Here is a 19,794-nt window from a genome sequence, read left to right on the forward strand (position 1 = left end):
ATTTGTGTGATACCCTTCTTTTGTGTTGTGATTGGTAGGACTATTTATCTTTTTTAAAAAACTATTAACCAACAGGAATGTCAGACACTGTAGTGTTAGTAATTAAAGCAGGTATGGGTATTGGAGACAAAAATGGTAAATTACAGCTTTGGCAGTGCCCCACTTGAGTCATCCCTGTAAAAAAAAAAAAGTTAGGACACTACTGTGTTTGAATTATCACAAGGCAATATGTCTGAACCTGCCACTTTGAAACAAAACTATCTCCTTTTTTTCTGCAGTTCATGTGTCCAGTACCTTGTCATAAATAGTCGAAGTTTTGGTTTCGTTGGTTTAATCAGATGACTGTGTTTTAAATACAAACACACAAAAAAAACCAACAGTTCCCCCTTCATGCAAATCTGTTTCAGACCGACGTGATGGAGATAGCACCATGTTCACAAGATCTTATCACGGCTGTTTTCAGAAGCGTATACAAACCCAAGTTTAGCAATGCATGTGTGACCTATTTAAATTTTATCTGTGCATGCATTTGCAGCCCCATCAATTGAACATCTCTGTCTGTCTCTGTGGGCTGCCGGTGTAACAGAGGTTTTGTATAGCGTTATCTATTCAAAGGTACATTTGAGAAGTATGTAAAATGACTGATATGATACAGTAAAACTAAAACTAGACTTTTCTAGAAAATGTGACCATGGTCCCTGTTAAGTTTCACAGTCAAAGATACAAGTGTAGAGCTACCTATAGCCTACTATACAAAATTACCTGAACAGGTGTAAATAATTAGGCTGCTTTGTACCTTGTCAAGACCCAATGATGACAATGTCGGCAACTGGAATCTAGTTAATTCATTTTTGTATTTTTTTATTTTTACAGATTATTTCGTTTTTTTATGTTGGAAACCGTGTCATGATAGAGATCTCATCTGTCTTGCAGGGTCACCATGCACTTTATTTACCCTTGGGCACTTCAGATGCTGCAAATCATTCAATTTGAGCAGTATTTTTTTACATTGTAATAGCTGTATTCCAGCATCTATTGTTGTTTCAGCTCACTGTATTTGTTATGTACGTACATTATCATTTATCCACCTGTGTCTTTTATGTGTTTTTACTCTCTGTATGACCAATTGTCCTCCAGGGACAAAAATAAAGTTTAAATTGAGGTTGAAGTGTTTGGCCTGATCTAAGGCTTTATTCATCCTAGTCTCAGCAGAGAAGCTTATTTCCTGAAGTGTTCCAAGTTTGGGACAAAGCTGGGCTAGGTCATTTTTTATGACGGCACAGTGATGGCAATGTTGGAAAAAAATTTAACAGCCTAATTACTGAGTTTCTTATCTATACTTTTGACCACAGAAATAAAGTATATATGAATAGATTAATAAATAAATTAAGACTATAAAATAAATATAAATACATTTCTAAAATCATTTTATTTCTACAGTTTTGACACATAACACAAATAATGTAATAAATAGGCTGACTAACAATGTATTAAACAGACTTCATTCAACATATAACATCTTTCAGTTATTACCTATGTTAAAACTATGTGTCACACTCAGACCTCACACACTGGCAGTTATTTTTTTTTTGAGGGGGGGGCGTCAAAGCTCTAAAAATGCCATTGCAATGATGTAGTGGAATCTTGTTTTGCGTGTAATTTGCTTAATACGGTAAAACGGCAGGTTACCTGCATTGATCCGCGCTCTCTGAGAGTATTTACGGTACTTGAGTGCGTCAGAGGACCCGCTGAAATTCAAAGTTAGAGGAGGAGACTGAAAGCTTATAACAACAAGAAGGTTGTTTCTTGTTTTTCTGTCAGTTGACGCTGACTTGTTTCATACAGACTGTAGTTTCATTCAGACTTCTTTTCAGGTAAGACAACAAACGACTTGCTTATAATGTAACGCTACATATCTCTGCTAGGTCCGTTAAGACGCAAGACGGCGTGATCCTGCTAGCGTTAGCTAGGCATTATAAGCTAGGCTAATGTTACGCTGGCCAACTTTTGATAAATTAGCTTGCCAGAGTTAACTCAAACGACGTGGTTGCTATTGTTAGCAAGCTAACGATGGCTCCTTACGTTGTCAAGTCACAGTTTGTCAAGAAATGTAGCCAATTTAATGTAACTATCACAACGTCCTTGTGTTCATGAGATAACGCTAATGTTATGTATTTAACGTTAGCTGACAAGTTAGCACAGTTTGCTGACCTGACCTGAGCTGAAACTGGAAAGCTGGGCGTTGTCACGTTTATTTATTTTTTTGATGGTACTGTTGAAATATATTTGTGCTTCCTTTGTCTGTGTAAAACGTCTGAAAGCTAGGTTTATTCATTTTTGCCAAATATTTTTCATGTCACAGATAGTTAACCCAGGTGATACTATCTTCGCCCATGATTATTAGGTAACTTTACAAGACTTTTATTGTTGAGAAATCTGCTTTTTAGCTAGTTTGTACTTAGTGATGTAATGTAACGAAGTAATGATTCTTTGTAACAGTACTTAAGTATTTTTTGGGGAGTATCTATGCTTTACTTGAGTTTTTATATTTCTGTGAACTTTCACTTTTACTCCATTATATTTCCCAAATAAAACATATACTTTTACTTCACTGCATTTCCCCCTAAGCATTGTAGTTAATCACTACAAAATAGGGAAGGAATGGAGAAAGGAAAATCTGGATTTTGATTTTTATATTCCTCAAGTTGTTTTAAAAAATGTTTTAAATCTAATGTAAGCTCCATTTTAAGGTGGTGTTTGTTATGAAGAGGTAAAAGTCATAATTTTCAAAATGACGACCGCTTGCTTTTTTATTAACAGCATTTATTTGTACTTTTGCTTTCAATACTTAATAATATTTATTGTAATTAAAATGATTTTGATACTTAAATACAGGATAATATATCAGATACTTTAAAAATTGTATGTTTAAGAATTTAAGTAATGTTCTAATAGATAACTTCAACTTCTACTAAAGTCATTTTAAGATATCTGTACTTTTACTCAAGTATGGCTTTCAGGTACTGCATCTACCACTGTTTATAACCCTCAGGGCATTTCCAGTAATAGTCTGCAGGCGCTCCAGAAACTGCCATGGTTTGATTCTTGTTGTGCTAATGGTTTCTGTTCAATAATAGCTGACATCTTAAAATGCATATCCAGTCTGTAACGTCACTGTTCACACCTCAGTATGGAAGCTGGTGAGGAAAATGGTGGCAACTTCAGCCTGAAAAGACAGAGAGCACCTCTGTCAGATTCTGAAGACAATGTCCTCTCACAATCAGGTTTGTCTTTTACTGTATTAACAAGAATGTGAAGGTTCATATCTTTATGTCTACATATTCACAGCAGTCTTTGCAGTTATGTATAATCATGACTTTTGTCCTTGTGTATCTCAATCTGATGTCTCAGAGATGAGTGATGGCCAGAAGCGTCGGCGTTTGGAGGCAGCTGGTCAGGAAAACCGCAGTCCTAAACCATCGTCCTCTGGACGCCACGCTGAGCTAGAGACAAAGCCAGACACACCGATGGTTCCTTCAGTCCGGTCCCGTGTCCAGCAACTCACCCAGAGGCGAGAGGGTAATCCTACCTTTACTGCTGAGTTGAATAGTTTATGCTGCTTATTATTATCATTGAAGGTGAACTAAATATTAAAAACACCTCTCAGTGTTATGCAATGCAAGTCAACACATTTTGGCTCACAAACTGCAGCCCACAGATGATCATAAATTTGCATTAACACCTCTCTAAAGCTGATTCAACAAAAGCCCTCATGAAGGTAGAATTTATTGCAGGGCTTTTGAATTGGACTGCTTAGTAGGTAAAGCTGATGACTTAATTAATAGGCAGTAAAGTGTATATGTGTACAAATCTGTTCATAGAAAAATATTGCAGTGCATTTTAGCACCATTTATGGTGACATGTCATGGTAGCCAAAGGTCAACAGTCAAGATATGAACTACTGATAAGCTGCTAAGCAGTCAGTGTGGAGCAGGTGTGACAGTGTGTTCAAAAAAATACTGTTGTTTCAAACAGCAAGTGTTTGTTGTTTTAGGGGCAGCTCCGCTGGCCCAGCGCTGTCTGTCAGATCCCGGGGCTGACAGCCCATCAGTCATCATCCTCAAAAAGGGCTTCAGAGAGCATCTTCTTGGTGAGGATGCAAATGAACACACACATTCAGAAACCTCTCAGAGTGAACCACAGACTTGTCACTGTTGAATACAGTAATCATTTTCTATTCTTTTACAGAGATTAAATTATAGATTTAGATTATAGATGGAAGTATATGTGTGTTTTTCCATAGATAGATAAAATTCAATTCAAATCACTATGTAGAGTAGCACATGTCAATTTACACCTGGGACAACTCACACATAGCAATAAATACAAAAAAGGAATAAGGCAAAAGATGAAGTGTGTTGTTGTTGGCAAACCTTAATGCTGTGAGTTCTAAAGTGCAGATGATACATATATATTTTTAAAAAGCTCAGTTGCAAAAAGTCCATTTAAGATAAAAGGTGTTCAAGGGGTCTTAACACCCCTGTCCCACAATCGTTTTAAGTCACAGATCACTGTATTTTGGCTGGTGTGATTCCACTGCAAGATGGTCTCTAGTTTTAGATTTGAATTTAATTTAATTACTATTTCTGTTTAAAAATTAATCTCTGTAAGTGTTTTTCCTCCAGGTGAGGGAGAATTTAATCAGCGAATGGAGCGTTTTAAGGTACCAGTCTTCCAGGCTAGCCCCAACCCCACACCGAGCCCTGCCAACCCCTCCCCGCGGAGCTGCTCCAACTTTGTGTCTGCCATCCAGCAGAAACTCCATGGGACTACAGCTCCCAGCTCCAAGCTGGCTTCTCGCATTCGCCAGGTTGGTTCAAAAGTCTTGTTTTTTTTCCAAAAATTTATTAGCAGTACCTCAGTTACCTGGATCAGCACCATTCAAGCTCTGAACTTCTTGTTCTTGGATGAGCAAATAAACTCAAAAGCCTGATAATACAAGTCATTTTCATATATGACATATTTGTAATATATCAGTATTTCTCAATTATGTCTCTGAATCTTTAAACATTAAAAACTTAAGCCACTAGCTGTTGCAATACCCCTTAATTACAGTTAATGAATGAATAACGTTTGTACTTGCGCTGTCTGTACTGGATATTTAATTTGATTCTCAAAGTACCTTTAGAGTTAATGTCTGACATCTGACATCTCTGATCAGGAACGCGAAGAGGAGTTGAGCCAGTTGCCTTTCCAACCAATCAGTGAGAATGCCTGGTTGAAAAGGAGCAGCTCGGATCCCTCATTACCTCAGGTGGGTTTGTATTCATGATATTTTGCCTTTGAAATATTCAAGAATGTTTAAGTCAAAGTTGTCAGTAATTTCCTGTTAAACTTAGTTTTTCTGTTATGTAGAGAAAGAACAGTAGAAAAGAAATGGCTATTTGAATACCAGGCTCTGTTCTTGGATAGTTGTTCAGCGATTTATGATGGTAATTGTATTTATAAAGATGTTCCCTTTGGCTGGCACGTTAAGCACAGGAACAGTAACCTACTCTACAGGTCAATGACTGCACCTACTTTAGTTGCTTTATGTTTATTAGCCATTTCCCCAGTTTGTCTGGGATTTTTTAACATACCAGTTTATGTAAACATTAGCAGCGATGGACCCCTCCTGGCCCTGCATCTTTCTCTTCCTGGGTTCCTAGATGTAGAGGGAGATTTCATTGGCCTCCTATGCATCCCTGGGATGTGAGTCTGTGGCCAAATAATGCTTCTTTTTCTGGTCACTTTTGTGCTTCAACATATGGCCAAAATATCTGGAGCCATCAGAATGGGCAGTATTGATTATGGCAATTACAAGAATTACATTGGATAACAGAACAAGGCAAACATTTGCATACAAGTACACTTCTTTTTTTGGAAGAATGATGACCCATTTACGTGCCTCCAGATGTTTGTTTTTAAGAAAAAGGAAGTTCACGTCCTAAATAGTGCACCTATTAAAGTTTCGGTGTGATTTTGTGGTAATGGGCTTTTCACACAGAAGAATATCATTTCACTTCACACATCGTGAACAACTTGAGGTGTCAATTGTTTGTGACAAGGTAACCAACTGCATCACAGAGGTGAACGTCAAAAATCAGCAGTTTTGTGTTTGTTGGCAGTTAGTGTTTGGTATTTTGTTTGTTTGTTCGCTGTAGGTCTCCTTATTTTATTTTTTATCATTTCTCTGGTTGTTGGGCACAACTGCAAGATGCAGTATTGTTACTTTTCCTTTAGTTCGTATATTACCTTACATTGATAAACCTCAAATAAAGCAGTGCTGTGCATTACTACCTCTTATTTTTGTTTCCTGGTGCTAATATTCTTGCTTCCAGAAGGTGGATGGTGATACTGACCTGAATGATGGCAGTTTTGAAGCCCCTACATCAGGTGCAGAGAAGCAATCTTCAGATGGAGCAGGTAAGATGTTTGACATTAAATACTTTCCCTCATACATTTCTCATTTATATATAAAAACATTTTAAGAGAGTTTTGAGTCAATAGCAGACAGACTGAAACATTAGAAGCAGAAATGGGCTAAATTGATCGGCAAGACCAGTATTGTGGCTCTATCAATACTTTTTCCCAGTCTATATCCTTTGTAGGCGTTCCTATACGAGTATAACCATTCTAAAAAAAAAAACCCACACTATTATGTTAACATAGTGATAGCTATTCCCAATCAGATGCCCCAGTCTGGTACATTGGATCCCTACAACAATTAAAACTGACTGATCAGTGAACCGATTGATCATTAGCTAGATGCGACTGATCTACATTAAATATAGTCACTGAAACTGGAGCGCCACAATTTTATAAACCCACTAGAACAGAGATACTCCATTTACACCCTGCAGGGAAGGTTTTGCCTGCAATGAGGTGCTTTGTGGTTCACTGATCATTTTCTAACTCACAATGAAAATAAGGTGATTCATTCTGGGATTTCTCTTTTCTTCTTTGGATGTAAATGAGGTGCCAGAGTGCATAAAAAGCATCAAATTAAGTCTTGTTAATCAAAAAAGAGTGCCAGGGCACAATCCTTGCAGCAGAAGGATATAATATAAGGTTTGTACAACCCTAAAAATTTTGGCGTGTGGTCATCTACACTTAAGAAGTGATGTGTTCGAGGGGTTGATCGATATTGTTTTTTCAGGGCTTATACAGATTATTAGCAATCATGTCAGTAGTCATTCCCTGAAACTGTTCTGCAGTGGCATATACAGACTTTAATTTTAAAAATGAAAGCCGATCAATAGTCAGCCAACACCCTAAGTTAAGTGCCAAAATCAATATCAGGATAAAAAAACGTCTGTTTTTGGTGTTAGTACAGCGAGAGTTGACACACTTTCTATAATCCAATCCTTGCACTCTGTAATGCCGGGTGGTTTCTTTTATTATTTGAGTTATGTTCTTTCTAAACACTATCATTATCTTCCACTTTGGATTTTAAAATCATTTTTGACACCCTCTTTAGATAAATAATTAATATTAATTCTTGTACTTGATAGACTTTAAGTAACGTAAATTAAGAAGCCCAGGTAGTATAGTGTCAGATGTGAGACTACTTTTTCAACAGGTCAAAGGGCACCCGGTGACTCTGCAGCTCCTGATGCTTCTGCAGAGCTGTGCATGGAGCACAAAGCTTCAGCTGGAAATGACGACAAGCAGCTAGGGACCCAAAAACCACAGACACAAACTGTCTTGAAGTTGTCTTTTAGTGAGGATCAGAGTTTCTCCAAGGTGTCTCTTGGTGAGGACCATAATGTGTCAGAGTTGCCAACAGGTGAAGAGCAAAGCTTGCTAGAATCAACTCATTTAGAGGAGTCGAACATGAAGGGAACAGCTGAGGTTTCCACCTTCACTGAACAGGGTGTGTCTGAGGTGTTTTTATTTGAAGAAACTGACGGCTCTTTATACAGCGAGGAGGGGATTGAGCCTTCAACAGATGAGGAGTCAAGGTCGTGGAGATATCCTCAAGACAAGGTGTGCGAGGAAGAGTCTGTCATAGTTGCAGATCAGGGGGGAGATTTGTGTGTAAAAGAGGAGGAGAGGGAGTTAGAATCATCCAGGGTGGAAAAACAGAAAAGAGGCAGTTGTGCAGATCACAGTGAAACCAGCGGTGAATGTTATTTGGGTAATGTATCTGCTGAGATTGCCGGCTCTGAAACGCAGGGAGATGAGAAAGCTCAGGAAGACGAGGGTGAGTTAGACAGCTGTTTAGATTACTCTGTTAAAGACCAATCTGATTTAAACAAAGATCAAGGGAAAATGGAGTCCTGTGAAGGATTTTATGAGGGAGCAGTTACAGAAGATATTTATATTTTTGCAACAAAACAAGACCAGAAAGACACAGGAGGATGCAGTTATAATGATGATATGTGTCAACAGTCAAACGCTGTCAATACGAAAAAAGTAGACATGGATCTAGAGTCAGACAGAAGAAGCCCAAATAGCAGACCGAAACAAACAGATTCATCTCCTTCTGCAAATGTTGCTCAGGGTCTGAAAGAAACTCAGACAGAGCTCACGGAGCTTGAAATGACAGTTGAAGAAAAAGCTGAGGTAGAGTCTCAAGCTGAATCATCAGACACTGAAGCTCAGAGTTTGACAGACATACAGTTGTCAGATGATTTGGAGATAGAAAAAATGGAGCAGGATCCAGTAGATGAAAGGAAAGGCGTTGTAGGTGGGCTGGCAGAAGAAACTTGCAAGGCAGAGGGAGGAGAGGGCTTAAAGAAAGTCACCTTTATTCTGGAGCCTGAGCTAATCAATGACCCAACCCTGCCTGAGGACAATACCTCCACGGAGTCCAGGGCAGAGACAAGTATGTCAGGTGAGAACAGTAAGAACTAGGTCTAAGCTGAGGACACCTGAGGAGAAGTGGAGCACATGGGTTAAAATAGTTTTTTGGTAAGACAGAAATCACTTGGTCAACTGCATATACTGGGTTCATATTAAGAGCAGCATGTTTGCTAAATCACTGGGTGAAGTTTTGCACGACTCTCTCCACACCACATACAAAAAACATGCACAGGTGTTATTTGGAGAAGTTTGCATGGCTGTTTCTGTTTACACTTTGAAGTGTGCATCTTTGCAAATCTATAATTTTTCAGCTTAGTGTGCTGGAAAATGTTGGGGAATAAAGAGACTAATATGGAGCCACAAGATCACAGTTTGTTTTGCACAGGTTCACTTGACAGAATAAATGTGACTGGGCATAATGGAAAGCAAGATGGATGGTGCACATCTTTTGGGGGATTTGTACACGTTTACCATTTAATTGTCAGCAATCGTGTTATTGAAATTGTCAATCTTATTTATTTTAAAATGCCCCTATATATGTTTGTAACTGTGTCTATCCACAGATGCTGAGCTGAACTCCCATGATGAGACCAACACAGCTGAGATAATTGACCAGATGTTCGAGGAGGTGCTGGAATATGCTGGAAGGATCGAGGAGGAGAGGGGGGATGATGAAGACACGGAGGACCGTGACAGTGGCATTGGCGTTTGCTCTGGAGACAAAGAAAAGATGGACACTGAGTCAGAGAAGGAGAAAAGTGAAGAAGAGGGGGAGTCCAAAGAAGAAGGGAGCGATGAGAGCAAGATGCTTGAAAGCAACAGAGACGAGCTGCTGACTTTTCCCTCCAGCGGCATCCTTTCGCCGCTCAGCAAGTCTGTCGAGGCTGTGGTCACCCCTCTGGTAAGATGAATTTGTAACTTTAAGCTGTCAGACATAAGTTCCATTAAGGGAGCTCTGTGATAAATTGAGAACCTTAAAAATATTTAATGTTTTATAATCTGCCAACAGCGACTGGAAGTCAGCCAGGAGTCCAACCCTCCTTCTCTGCTCTTGACTCCAGAGGAGACCGACACTCCTCTAACTGAATCTGCTCCTCTGTACAGGTAAAAACCGCAGAGCCATTCGCACAAATTCTCTTTGAAATAAAACCCCAATAAAGTCTTGTTTTTGAGTCATCACTTGTTTTGTTCCTGACAACACTGTTGTGACACATTTAAAAAAAAAAACAAGCCCATTGTTGTATTTGTTAAACAAAGATTTGCCATTTAAATCTTTACACTGGTTACTTGGCCACGAAAGCACGACAGCTGAAATAGTGTTGTTTTTGTGATTAAATTAAACCTGGAAAAGTCATTGATTTCACAAACAATTATTCCAGGCCTGGAAAAGTCATGGAATTAGTAAAAAAAGAAAAAAAAACACTTTGAAAAAGTAATCAAATTTTGTAGTGTCTAACTAAATTGTTACAGTAATTTTCCATGGATAACGTTCCACATAATATAACACAATGGCAAATTTGTTTTCTGTAGCTGGTGATGTAACCTTGCTGTGGGTGTACGACGTCACTTGACGTTTCTTTGTTTTTTCCTCATGTTCTGTCTCTGCCTTAGTGAATGCCAGTTAGCTACAGTGATATGTAAACATTTGAAAATGTGGTGCTTCTCCTTCCCTCATAAATCAAAATAGTTGGGGAAAACAATGAATGCCAGTGAGGGAGAATTTGAGTTGACTTGAGTTTGAATCTGATGTTTGTCCTGTGCTGAACAGTATTGATGCCTACCGCACACAAAGACAGAGAAAGCCTCCCACCATTCAGAGTGTCACTCCTGGGGTTCAGAGACGAGCTCCAGAGAAGTCCAAACCTCAGCCATCTGTCAACACTAAGGAGAAAATCACGGTGTGTAGCATTTTTTTCAATAAGACTAACCCATTCGCTGTTGTTGTTAATCAACTAATTTCTCAGTACGGCAATCATATTTAGGATGAGATATAAGTATGTACATGTTACATACTATTAATTTACTCATTTGTAAATGTAAACTGCACTGCAGCTGCTGAATTTGGCTTTTGGCTTTTTGATTAATAATTAAATCCAGTACAGATGTTGAGTAACCCACATTTTATCGTATGTTTGTCCAGGCTCTTAATGAAGAAGCAGGGAAGCTTCAGACTGTGATCAGCCAGACCCTGCAGGCTCTGAGCTGCTGTACTGACGAGGAGCACGGAAGAGGCTCGCTGGAGGAGGCTGAAGCAGAGAAACTTCTCTTGGTCTCCTGTATGTACATATCAAAGTGTGTGATTGAATGGTCCCATCTTAGTGTGCCATAGATAGGAAGCCACATTCACACAGTCGTTAATTCATAGTATTTGTGGCCTCAAGAGCAGTTGCATTTTTTAAAATATTTTTTCACATTTGATAAATGATGTTTAAAAATTGTTAATTGTTAGTTAAAATTGCCTTTGTCAATTAGGTTATATTCTTCTTTCTTCTCCCGTGAAATCTGCCTTCTCATGCATGAAAACAAACAAAACTCTGCACATAGATCCAGTCCTATACCAGAGTTCATTAACTGGCATGGTTGGCTAATAGTCCTGAAGGTGGCGCTACAGCAACCATCTAAAGTTTAAAATTTTCAAAATGTATTACGGACCAGTCGTACATGCTATGACTTTACTACTTTTACCAAAATGTAGTATTATGAAACTCTGTTTTTGTCAAAAACTGTAAAACTAATTAAACCAATCTCCTCCAACATGTTGCTAATTTGACACCAAATATGCCACACTGCATTTCCAGACTGTCCTCCACAAACAGACTGGCCAGATTTTTGTCCTCTACTTTTCATTGAGCTTCATTCTTGTCCTTTCATCCTCCTCCTGCCCTGGCTCACTGCTGCACATAACTATATAATTGTTGTTGTGACTTACTTGTCTGTTTCAGGTGAGAAACGCTCTGCTCTGCTGGCAGAAGTGGCCAGACTGAGGGAGGAGAGGAGCTCAGAGTCAGGAGAGGCTGGAGGAGAGGACAGGGAATTTGTCTCCCAGCAGGCCTGCAGAGGGACTGTCAGCATCACAAACATCCAGCTGCCTCTCAAGGTGGAGTTTGTCTGCTCCTCACACAACCGCACAGGTAGTGCAGTAAGACGATTTCTCCTTTTTTTGGGGGGGGGGGTATTGTTGAATTGCTTTTTATTTAACATTATTATGATCATTTGTGTGATTTCGTTAAAACTTTCTATGTTAAAATTCAGGTTTTGACTCAAACAAATGTATTGCAATGCTTCCGCATTAAGAAGACTTTGTTATTTATGATACAATTTAGGGCGGCCAAGTCACTACTTTTTCGTCCTGATCCGCTACGGGCCCTGCAATATCGTCGCCACCCCGCTGGCCACGGCTGCTGATGCTCAGAATGGAGACACCATCTCCTTCCCTACTTCTGTGACTCTGTAAGCTGCTTTGTGATTACTTTATTTGATGAATCTAATTTGTGCTTCTGGCACTAATCTGCTGCCTCTCCATCTTGTGTTTTGTTGTCTGAATTGACAGCATGTGCTTTTTTTTCTAAGCACACAAACCACCTTTATTTATTTTTTTGTTTTGTTTTTTAGTCTGAATAAGTGATGGACATCACTGGACAAATCTGTTATGTTTCTGGGTTCTTATTTATGTTTTATTGACAAATTATTAATTATTGGTCACATCCAGACGACTTAAGCCAAATTTGGACTCTCTTTCTTTCCACCTAGATCTGTTCCTACGACTTTAATTTTGAGGTTCTAAAATCTGATTTTTCTCACTGGCCCTTTGAATTTGAGGAGTCTGATGTTTGTGTGAATGTGATCATTTCAGTGTAATATTGCTTTGTCTCCTTGATGTTTCAGGAAGGATATCCGCTCATCCTTTGAGATTGACGTGGAAGTCTACAGCCTGGTGAGGCAAAACTTTTGACATTTAGATGTGCAGTTCTCTATGCATTAAATGAAATAAAATTAATAGTTTAGAGCAGCTGTTGAGGCCGCAGGCTCCAGAAGTAGTTTTTTCTTTGTTGTAAATTCCCATTTATACATTTCCGAGTGTACCTACAGCTGGTGATGGAGGCATGTGATGTGCTGCTTGCTCGGATGAGGTAGCTGAAGACATTTGTTTGGGACATAGAGCGGCATGTTATCAGTGAAAACTGTGTGGTAGCAATCCCAACATGTTACTGTGACATGATGTCTGCTGGCCTGATGCTGACTGATGGTGTGACGGAGATGTAGGCGTTGTTGATGCTAAAGTGAGGCATCTTAAGAGGATTGTTTGGTTTATTTGATGGGTCAGGCAGCATTCATGTATGATAATTAGTAGATTTTTAATATGTTTGTGTCATCTAGTCCCACACTTCAGGAAGTAACTGCAGCATGGACCGGATCACCTCAAAGTCCAGGGTGAGTCGGTGAGCCAAATAATAAGCCATGTGTGTATTTATCAGTGACGGTGTAATTTATTGATGATGCCTTTACATTTTCAGGTTACGCCAAGAAAGCTTCTGAACACTATCACCGTGAGTATCCACTTTTTATTTCCTGCCTTAATATTAAAGCATGCATTGTTGTTTTTCACCCCTCACCTAAACCTTTCCTTTTGTTTTGAACAGAGATCCAGTCACAGTCTGACATGTAAGTTGAGTTTTAATTTGGTATTATTGATTATAGTACAAGTAGGCTTTAGTTTTACTTCACTCGACAACAAATATGGAATGGATTTCGTGCATTTTTGTTTAGAAAACTTTTGATATACAAAAAAAATGAAATATGGACTTGGTGGAGGAACTTACGTTTCTACCAATTACACTCACTGGTCATAATAGTCATGTACACATCACTTAGTGTTTCATGTTTTGTCCTGCACTTCTTTGTTCTTCAGCTGCTGCTCCTCCTGGTCTCAACACTCGTCGCTCCAGCAACTTCTGTTTGGTGGGCTCCCATAAGATCACCTTGGCCTCGCTGGGACACAGCAAGTTCCCTCTGGATAAGGTACGTGCCTGTCATGGTGTTGTTGAGGAGGGCGGCTCACACTGTTTTTGCAATCTTCAGCGACGGAAGTTATACATGGCTGTCTTAGTCTGGACCAAAAGATTGTGTCTAGTGATGAATAGTCCACAGAGCAGTGATGGTGAAAGCTGGTGTCGATTAGATGAATAATAATAAAAATAAATAATTACTAAACTTTATTTGTATACCACCTTTCATAGAAGAAATGCAGCCCAACATGCTTTACAACAAAGAAATTACATGCACCAAGTGCTTCACATGAAAAGACAGGAAGGCATAATAAAACCTGCGTGTAAAAATAAGGTAAGAAATTAATTAATTATAATAGTTTAAATAATAGTTATTATAATAGCTAAAAAAAATAACAGTTACACTCAATTGGAAATGTTTTTGTACTTTTAGTATACATAAGGTGCCAGAGCGCATTAAACAAGGATCCCCCGGACCCCAGAGGTCCTAGCTAAGCCCCTGGTGTCCTAAAATCCTAGAAACATGTATGGGGCTGCTACAACTGGCCCCTAGCCTTCTGTCATTTTGCAAAAGTGTCCCTCAAACAAAACAAGTTGAGTATCCCTGGAACAGATTATTCTGAATAATAAGCCATGTCAGCTTAAATATCTTTGTTAGTTTGGCAAGTTAAAAAACATTTCATGAATGCACTTTGGTAGATTATTTTGAAAGTGCAGGCATGCGGATACTTTTTTGTTAATTGATTTGTTGAACGATGGCAGTCTGAAAAGCATGGTCCAGAAAGCATGGTTTAACACACACTGCTGTCACCAGGTTTTGCACCTCTCTGTGCATTTCACCTCAGTACCTCCAGCACTGACTGACCACAAAACATGCACGGTGCTACAGGCTCCACTCTACACCCATTTGGTGCTTTCATTATTCTGTAAGAAGTTTCTACACATGGGTGGGTTCACTGGTGATGTAACATGTCTGCCCCTCCCTGTCTGCCTCCCTCCCCCCTCTCTGTCTTGCTTCTTCCACTCAGATGAAACTTGAGGGCAAAATCAGGAGGCTGCTGGGAGATGAATTTCAGGAAAAGGTTTCACTCTTTTCACAATACTGTTATCCCTTCACCTCTCACCCTTTCTGTCTACAAAAACTTACCTTAAACTGACTCATGATTTCAGTCATACAAACTAACCGCCTTGATAGTTTTTGTTTGTGGTGAATGAATTTCCTTTTTAATAGTTCAAGTGCTTTCCTGTCTGATCTCAAGGATCAAAGAAAATGTCCATTATGTTTGACTCCATTGCTCAGTACATTAATGTGAAACGCCATAGTGCTTCAAAAATGCAGTAGAGACATTTACTTCAAAGCGTAGATTTGTATTCATCGTGAAGTGTATTCATATTCTTACATTTCCCTGCTGTATTCTTGCATCATTTAATTTTGAATTATATGATATCCTGGAGGATATTGTAGAAGCTGTGTGTGTTGTGTGTTGTGTGTCTGTGTTAACTGTCTAAATATACCAGAAGAATTTCATTCCAAAATGTAGGCCATACATTGGTGCTACCTGTTAGTAATTACACACAGTACATCCAACCAAAGTGGATGAAGATCATACTGGAATGAAATTCTTCAAAATATTTCATGTTGTTTCTCACATCCCCACATGTGTTTTACATCATACCAGTTTGACAGTGTGTTCCCTCCCTCTTCTTCCCCGGACTGCAGGTGCCTTTTCTCTCTCCTCTAGAGGGCAACATCTACCTGCATCTGGACAGCGAGAGTCACTCTAACGTCCAGCACCAAGGCTTCCTGGTCAGTATTATGATGTCGCTTTTTTTCCCATAACTCTCTTGTTACACGTTCATTTCGTGTGGTACTGACTTTAAATTCTAAAATTTACAGGGTTTGTTCACAGTTTTAGAAAAGTCATGGAATTATGTTTCACAAACCTGTATAATAACACGATGTGTTCACAGACCTTCAAAAATATGAAAAAAAAAGATAATTTTAGTTTCTACCGTTTGTGGCTGTGATTGCATGGTGTCATACACAACATTGCTTTTTTTCCCAAAAGAAAACATGCAAGTTTTTACAAGATACAGCCATTTAAGGTTGTAAACCCCTCCTCTAAAGTTAAAATAAAAAACATCAGTCCCTCCCCAGCTGACACACCTCCCCCTTTTGGCACTATCCCCTTCCCACTCATAAAAAACAAACAGTCCGTAAGTTATATTTAAATAGCCAGTTTTAATCCTGTTCTGAATTAATTATTTTTTTTAAATAATATATATATTCAATTAAACTGATAAGAAGTACCAATGGTCGTTTCAGAGAATGTATGGTCTGTAAAATTTGTTTAAAAGCCCTGGATTCATAAAGTAAATGGGGTGAGAGTATTCCATTTTGTCATAATAATTTAAGTGTCAGTACCTTAAACCACACAGACAAGAAGCAGCTTTACCTCACACTGCAGTGGCAATGAAGCTCCTGTTAAATTCTGTGTATAACAGTTTTAAACTAATAGACACAGACAAGGCAGATATTTTTTAAATGTTGCAGCATTTTTGCTGCATGTAGTTGCATTAAACCTCTTTTTCTCTGGATCTGTTCCCAGACAATGTTTGAGCTGATCAGTGGATACGGGGTGTGGCATCGCCGATATTTTGTTCTGGAGGAGTGCAACATGCACTACTGGAACCACCCCAACGACAAAGAAACAAAGGTATGGACAGACCAACAGACAGACTCACAGACTGAGTCACCGGGTTATTTTTAACAGCTTTAATTGTGTTTTCTGTTTGGGCCTCTCAGGAAGCAGAGGGCAGCATCTCTCTGTCCAGCTCCCACAGTCGATGTGTCCGCCCTGTAAAGAGGGACTCGTGTGCTCGACCTTTCACCTTTGAGCTGGTGAGCAACATCCCAAAGCAGCAGGACGCCAGCCAGGATGCCTTGGCCAAGTAAGACTTAATAAAAACTGTAACATCCTGAAAAATGAGATGTGTGGGTGTTAGTGATTAGTTCGGATTTCTTTGTTTGTGATTTTTAAGTCCTATTTTCAAGGCACAAATTTTGACCGGTTTTGATCATCTGCTGTCTTCTACATATTGGCAAATATAAAATAACACTCTCAATTTATTATGAAAACAGTTTTAGTGTAGATGGCATTTTTGTTTACAGTAAGTATGACGCATGTTGTTCCTTTGGCTGCATTCAACTAGTGATGTCACAGAGGGTGTTTTTGACAGTTTATGGGAAACACTTTCTGTGAAATCAGTCTCCAAATGTATTTTGAAACAGTATAATTACTATAAAAAAGGACGTAAGATTAACGGTCTCTACACTCTTTTATTGACCATTGCGTGCTACTAGATCCTCAAGGTATACTTCAGTATTTTTCAACCTTGTGCCCAAGGGGTGGATGATATGGCTGTAAAATAAAATGACAATGTTCCTGGGTAACCAATATTGGTTTTTCAGGGCCAATACTGATACTGATCATTAGTAGTTAATGGGGCTGATAACTGACATTTGGAACCAATATGCATTTACAATGAAAATGAAAATCTTTATGTCAAAATTTAGAATTTTGAATATATCAAACTCCAACACAAAATTGTTGAAATGCCTTTAGAAAATTATCAAAACTGAAATGTTCAACATCATATACAGCAAATTCCCGGAAACTTTTTTAATAGTCAAGTGAAAATGAAATAAAAAATGAAAAAAATAAAAATAGCTTCCTGAGGTTTTTTTAGCTCTTTTTAATTTATTAATTTTATCATCCATCATTAAAATAAAATGCCGATAAAAATAAATGGCAAAATGACAAATATCTGCCCTACTAATTGGCCAGGCGGATAATCTGTCGACCCCTAATTATTACATTATTAGGTGCTTCAAGGTAAAAAACACTGACGTTTTTCTTTAATGTTGAAGAAAAAGCTGAAAGGCTGAAGTTGTCTGTCTGTGATTTGACAGTAAGTTTATCTAAGTAGGACACACACGGTAACTTTGATAGATGTCTCACCGGGCGCAGTAGCACCTATAACGGGCAGGTGTAGATTCTGTTGCAGTGCTGATGGGTGTTGTTCTTGTTCAGGTGTTGGTTTTCAGCCGACACCAAACAGGAAAGATTGGACTGGATGGAGAAACTCAATCAAGCTCTTTTGGACTTTCATACTTGGAACCGAACATCAGCGGCCCAAACAGAGAGTCAGCAGTCAAACTCGTCCAGCGGTGGAAACCTGAGGGAGAGCATACTGTAACTACATCACTCAGCCAACAAACCCACGCAGATGTAATTCTGTTATAGTTTCTGCTGCCTGAGATCCATGAAAACACTGTGGGAGCAGCTTTAATGTTGCGTATAGACGAGCTGACGTCAGGGTTTAGATCCGTAATGTCAGAGCGGCGGTTGAAAATTCACAGTAGAAATCAAAACTGGCAATTTTCAAATGAGGCAAAACAATATGTATCTCACAGATTTTTCTTTTTTGGGGAGATTATTTGATTTCCGTGCTATTGTTGATTTCTTTTAATCTGAATCCAATCATTACTGTTGGTTTTCACTTTTATTTGTTACCGTTGCCATATTTTTAGTTTTTCTTTATCATGAGTTTGCGGAAGAGGTTTTATTTTTACTTTTTCTGTGGCAATCAGCTGCTTTAGCCTTTGCTGGCAATATTATTTGGACACTTTCAGTAGCTGAGGTGAAACTTCTAGTAGCTTATATATTTTTGTAATAATTCACACATGTATTTAGATTCATATTGTATTTTTGCAGCGTTTAAACTGGAAGGATAAACAGATTTATATAGATACACTAATAAATACTGAAGGAAAAGGAAATCCTTAACTCTACTAAACTAATAAAATGACAGGAAACACTACACATTATTAGAAAATAGAAGAAATGCTAGTTTCTAGGGTTGGAATGGGAGCTTTTCGGAGTCATTCATACATCCAGCTTCTGTGGGGCGAAATAAGATTTTGATTCATTCTATATGAAGGCAGGCTTTTGTTCCACTGAGCCAACACATATTTGGCTGTTTTGGCAAAATGTGGTAAAACACCTGGTGCCTTTTTTACCCGAAGAAATAACCAGTCAAAATGTGAATAGATCCCGCTTATCAGGACGTATCACTGCCATCTTGGAGGTTTTCCTTCCTTCACAGTGGCCTGAAGTGTTCACTCATATTCCTAAGGACATGATTTGTGTTTCTGCATATGAATAATCTCATATATTTACATATTTAAAACCCATATGTTATGTGTAATACCGTGAATGGGAGAACTGTTGAGGTAAAAGAGGGGACTGTCGTGATGCTGCTACACTGAATGTGGTCTGTTCTGTCTGATCTGTTCTTTACATGTATTTCCACCTGTCAGTCTGTCACTTTGCTATCAATGTTATTCATGTTAACTCTCATTCTATGCACCTAATTGAAGTTACCAATAAAATAAATGGATTGAAATGGCTACAAAAACATTTTACATTTACAATCTTGACCAATCAACGCAGGGGCTTTATGCAAGTGCTGGTAGAAACAGCTGATATTCAAGGTTTGTGCTTGAGGTACTTGAATTTGAATCTCCTGGAAAGTCCTGGAAAACCTTGAAAATTTGGCATTTGTTAATTTTGTTTTCAAAAAGGAACTTGAATACAATTGAGAATAATAACTTTTTTATATGGCACATTTAAAAACAGAGTTTACAAAGTACTTTGACAAACAAACCAAACAAAGCAAAAGCAGAAATTGTAAACATAGAAAGTAATACAACAACAGAAGGCTAAACAGACCTATGAAGGACACAAAACATCAGTATAAAATAATAAAAATAAACCAAACATGACAAAAGTAATACAACCACAAGTAAAAGGAAATAAAATAAATAAAGCAAATAAAATAGGTAAAATAAATAAAAACAAAAAACCATCACATTAGA

General features: G+C 38.5%; 1 protein-coding gene across 8 annotated transcripts; it reads left to right on the forward strand.

Annotated features, from left to right (window-relative positions):
• Positions 1 to 1,722: 1,722 nt before the first annotated feature.
• anln2 (anillin, actin binding protein 2) lies at positions 1,723 to 19,328 on the forward strand. Of its 8 annotated transcripts, none has more exons than XM_042496923.2 (25): positions 1,723 to 1,874; positions 3,190 to 3,284; positions 3,412 to 3,579; positions 4,055 to 4,150; positions 4,686 to 4,870; positions 5,222 to 5,314; positions 5,662 to 5,751; positions 6,381 to 6,465; positions 7,622 to 8,878; positions 9,411 to 9,748; positions 9,857 to 9,951; positions 10,616 to 10,745; positions 10,988 to 11,123; positions 11,790 to 11,978; positions 12,171 to 12,297; positions 12,733 to 12,781; positions 13,225 to 13,278; positions 13,362 to 13,394; positions 13,488 to 13,509; positions 13,757 to 13,866; positions 14,882 to 14,935; positions 15,574 to 15,660; positions 16,463 to 16,570; positions 16,660 to 16,805; positions 17,948 to 19,327. In XM_042496923.2, exons 2-25 carry the CDS (start codon positions 3,191 to 3,193, stop codon positions 18,111 to 18,113), a joined length of 3,912 nt encoding a protein of 1,303 aa, XP_042352857.2. In that variant the 5' UTR covers positions 1,723 to 1,874; position 3,190; the 3' UTR covers positions 18,114 to 19,327. The 8 variants fall into 8 exon arrangements, with proteins under 8 accessions (XP_042352857.2, XP_087936274.1, XP_087936275.1 ...); XM_088080147.1 differs by having other exon boundaries at positions 1,741 to 1,874; positions 3,163 to 3,284; positions 5,659 to 5,751; positions 17,948 to 19,328; XM_042496921.2 differs by having other exon boundaries at positions 1,813 to 1,874; positions 5,659 to 5,751.
• The last annotated feature ends 466 nt before the right edge of the window (positions 19,329 to 19,794 follow it).

The sequence above is a fragment of the Plectropomus leopardus genome, chromosome 7 (genome assembly GCF_026936395.1).
Source record: "Plectropomus leopardus strain MGB_pleo_1.0 chromosome 7, ASM2693639v1, whole genome shotgun sequence".
Lineage (NCBI taxonomy): Eukaryota > Metazoa > Chordata > Actinopteri > Perciformes > Serranidae > Plectropomus > Plectropomus leopardus.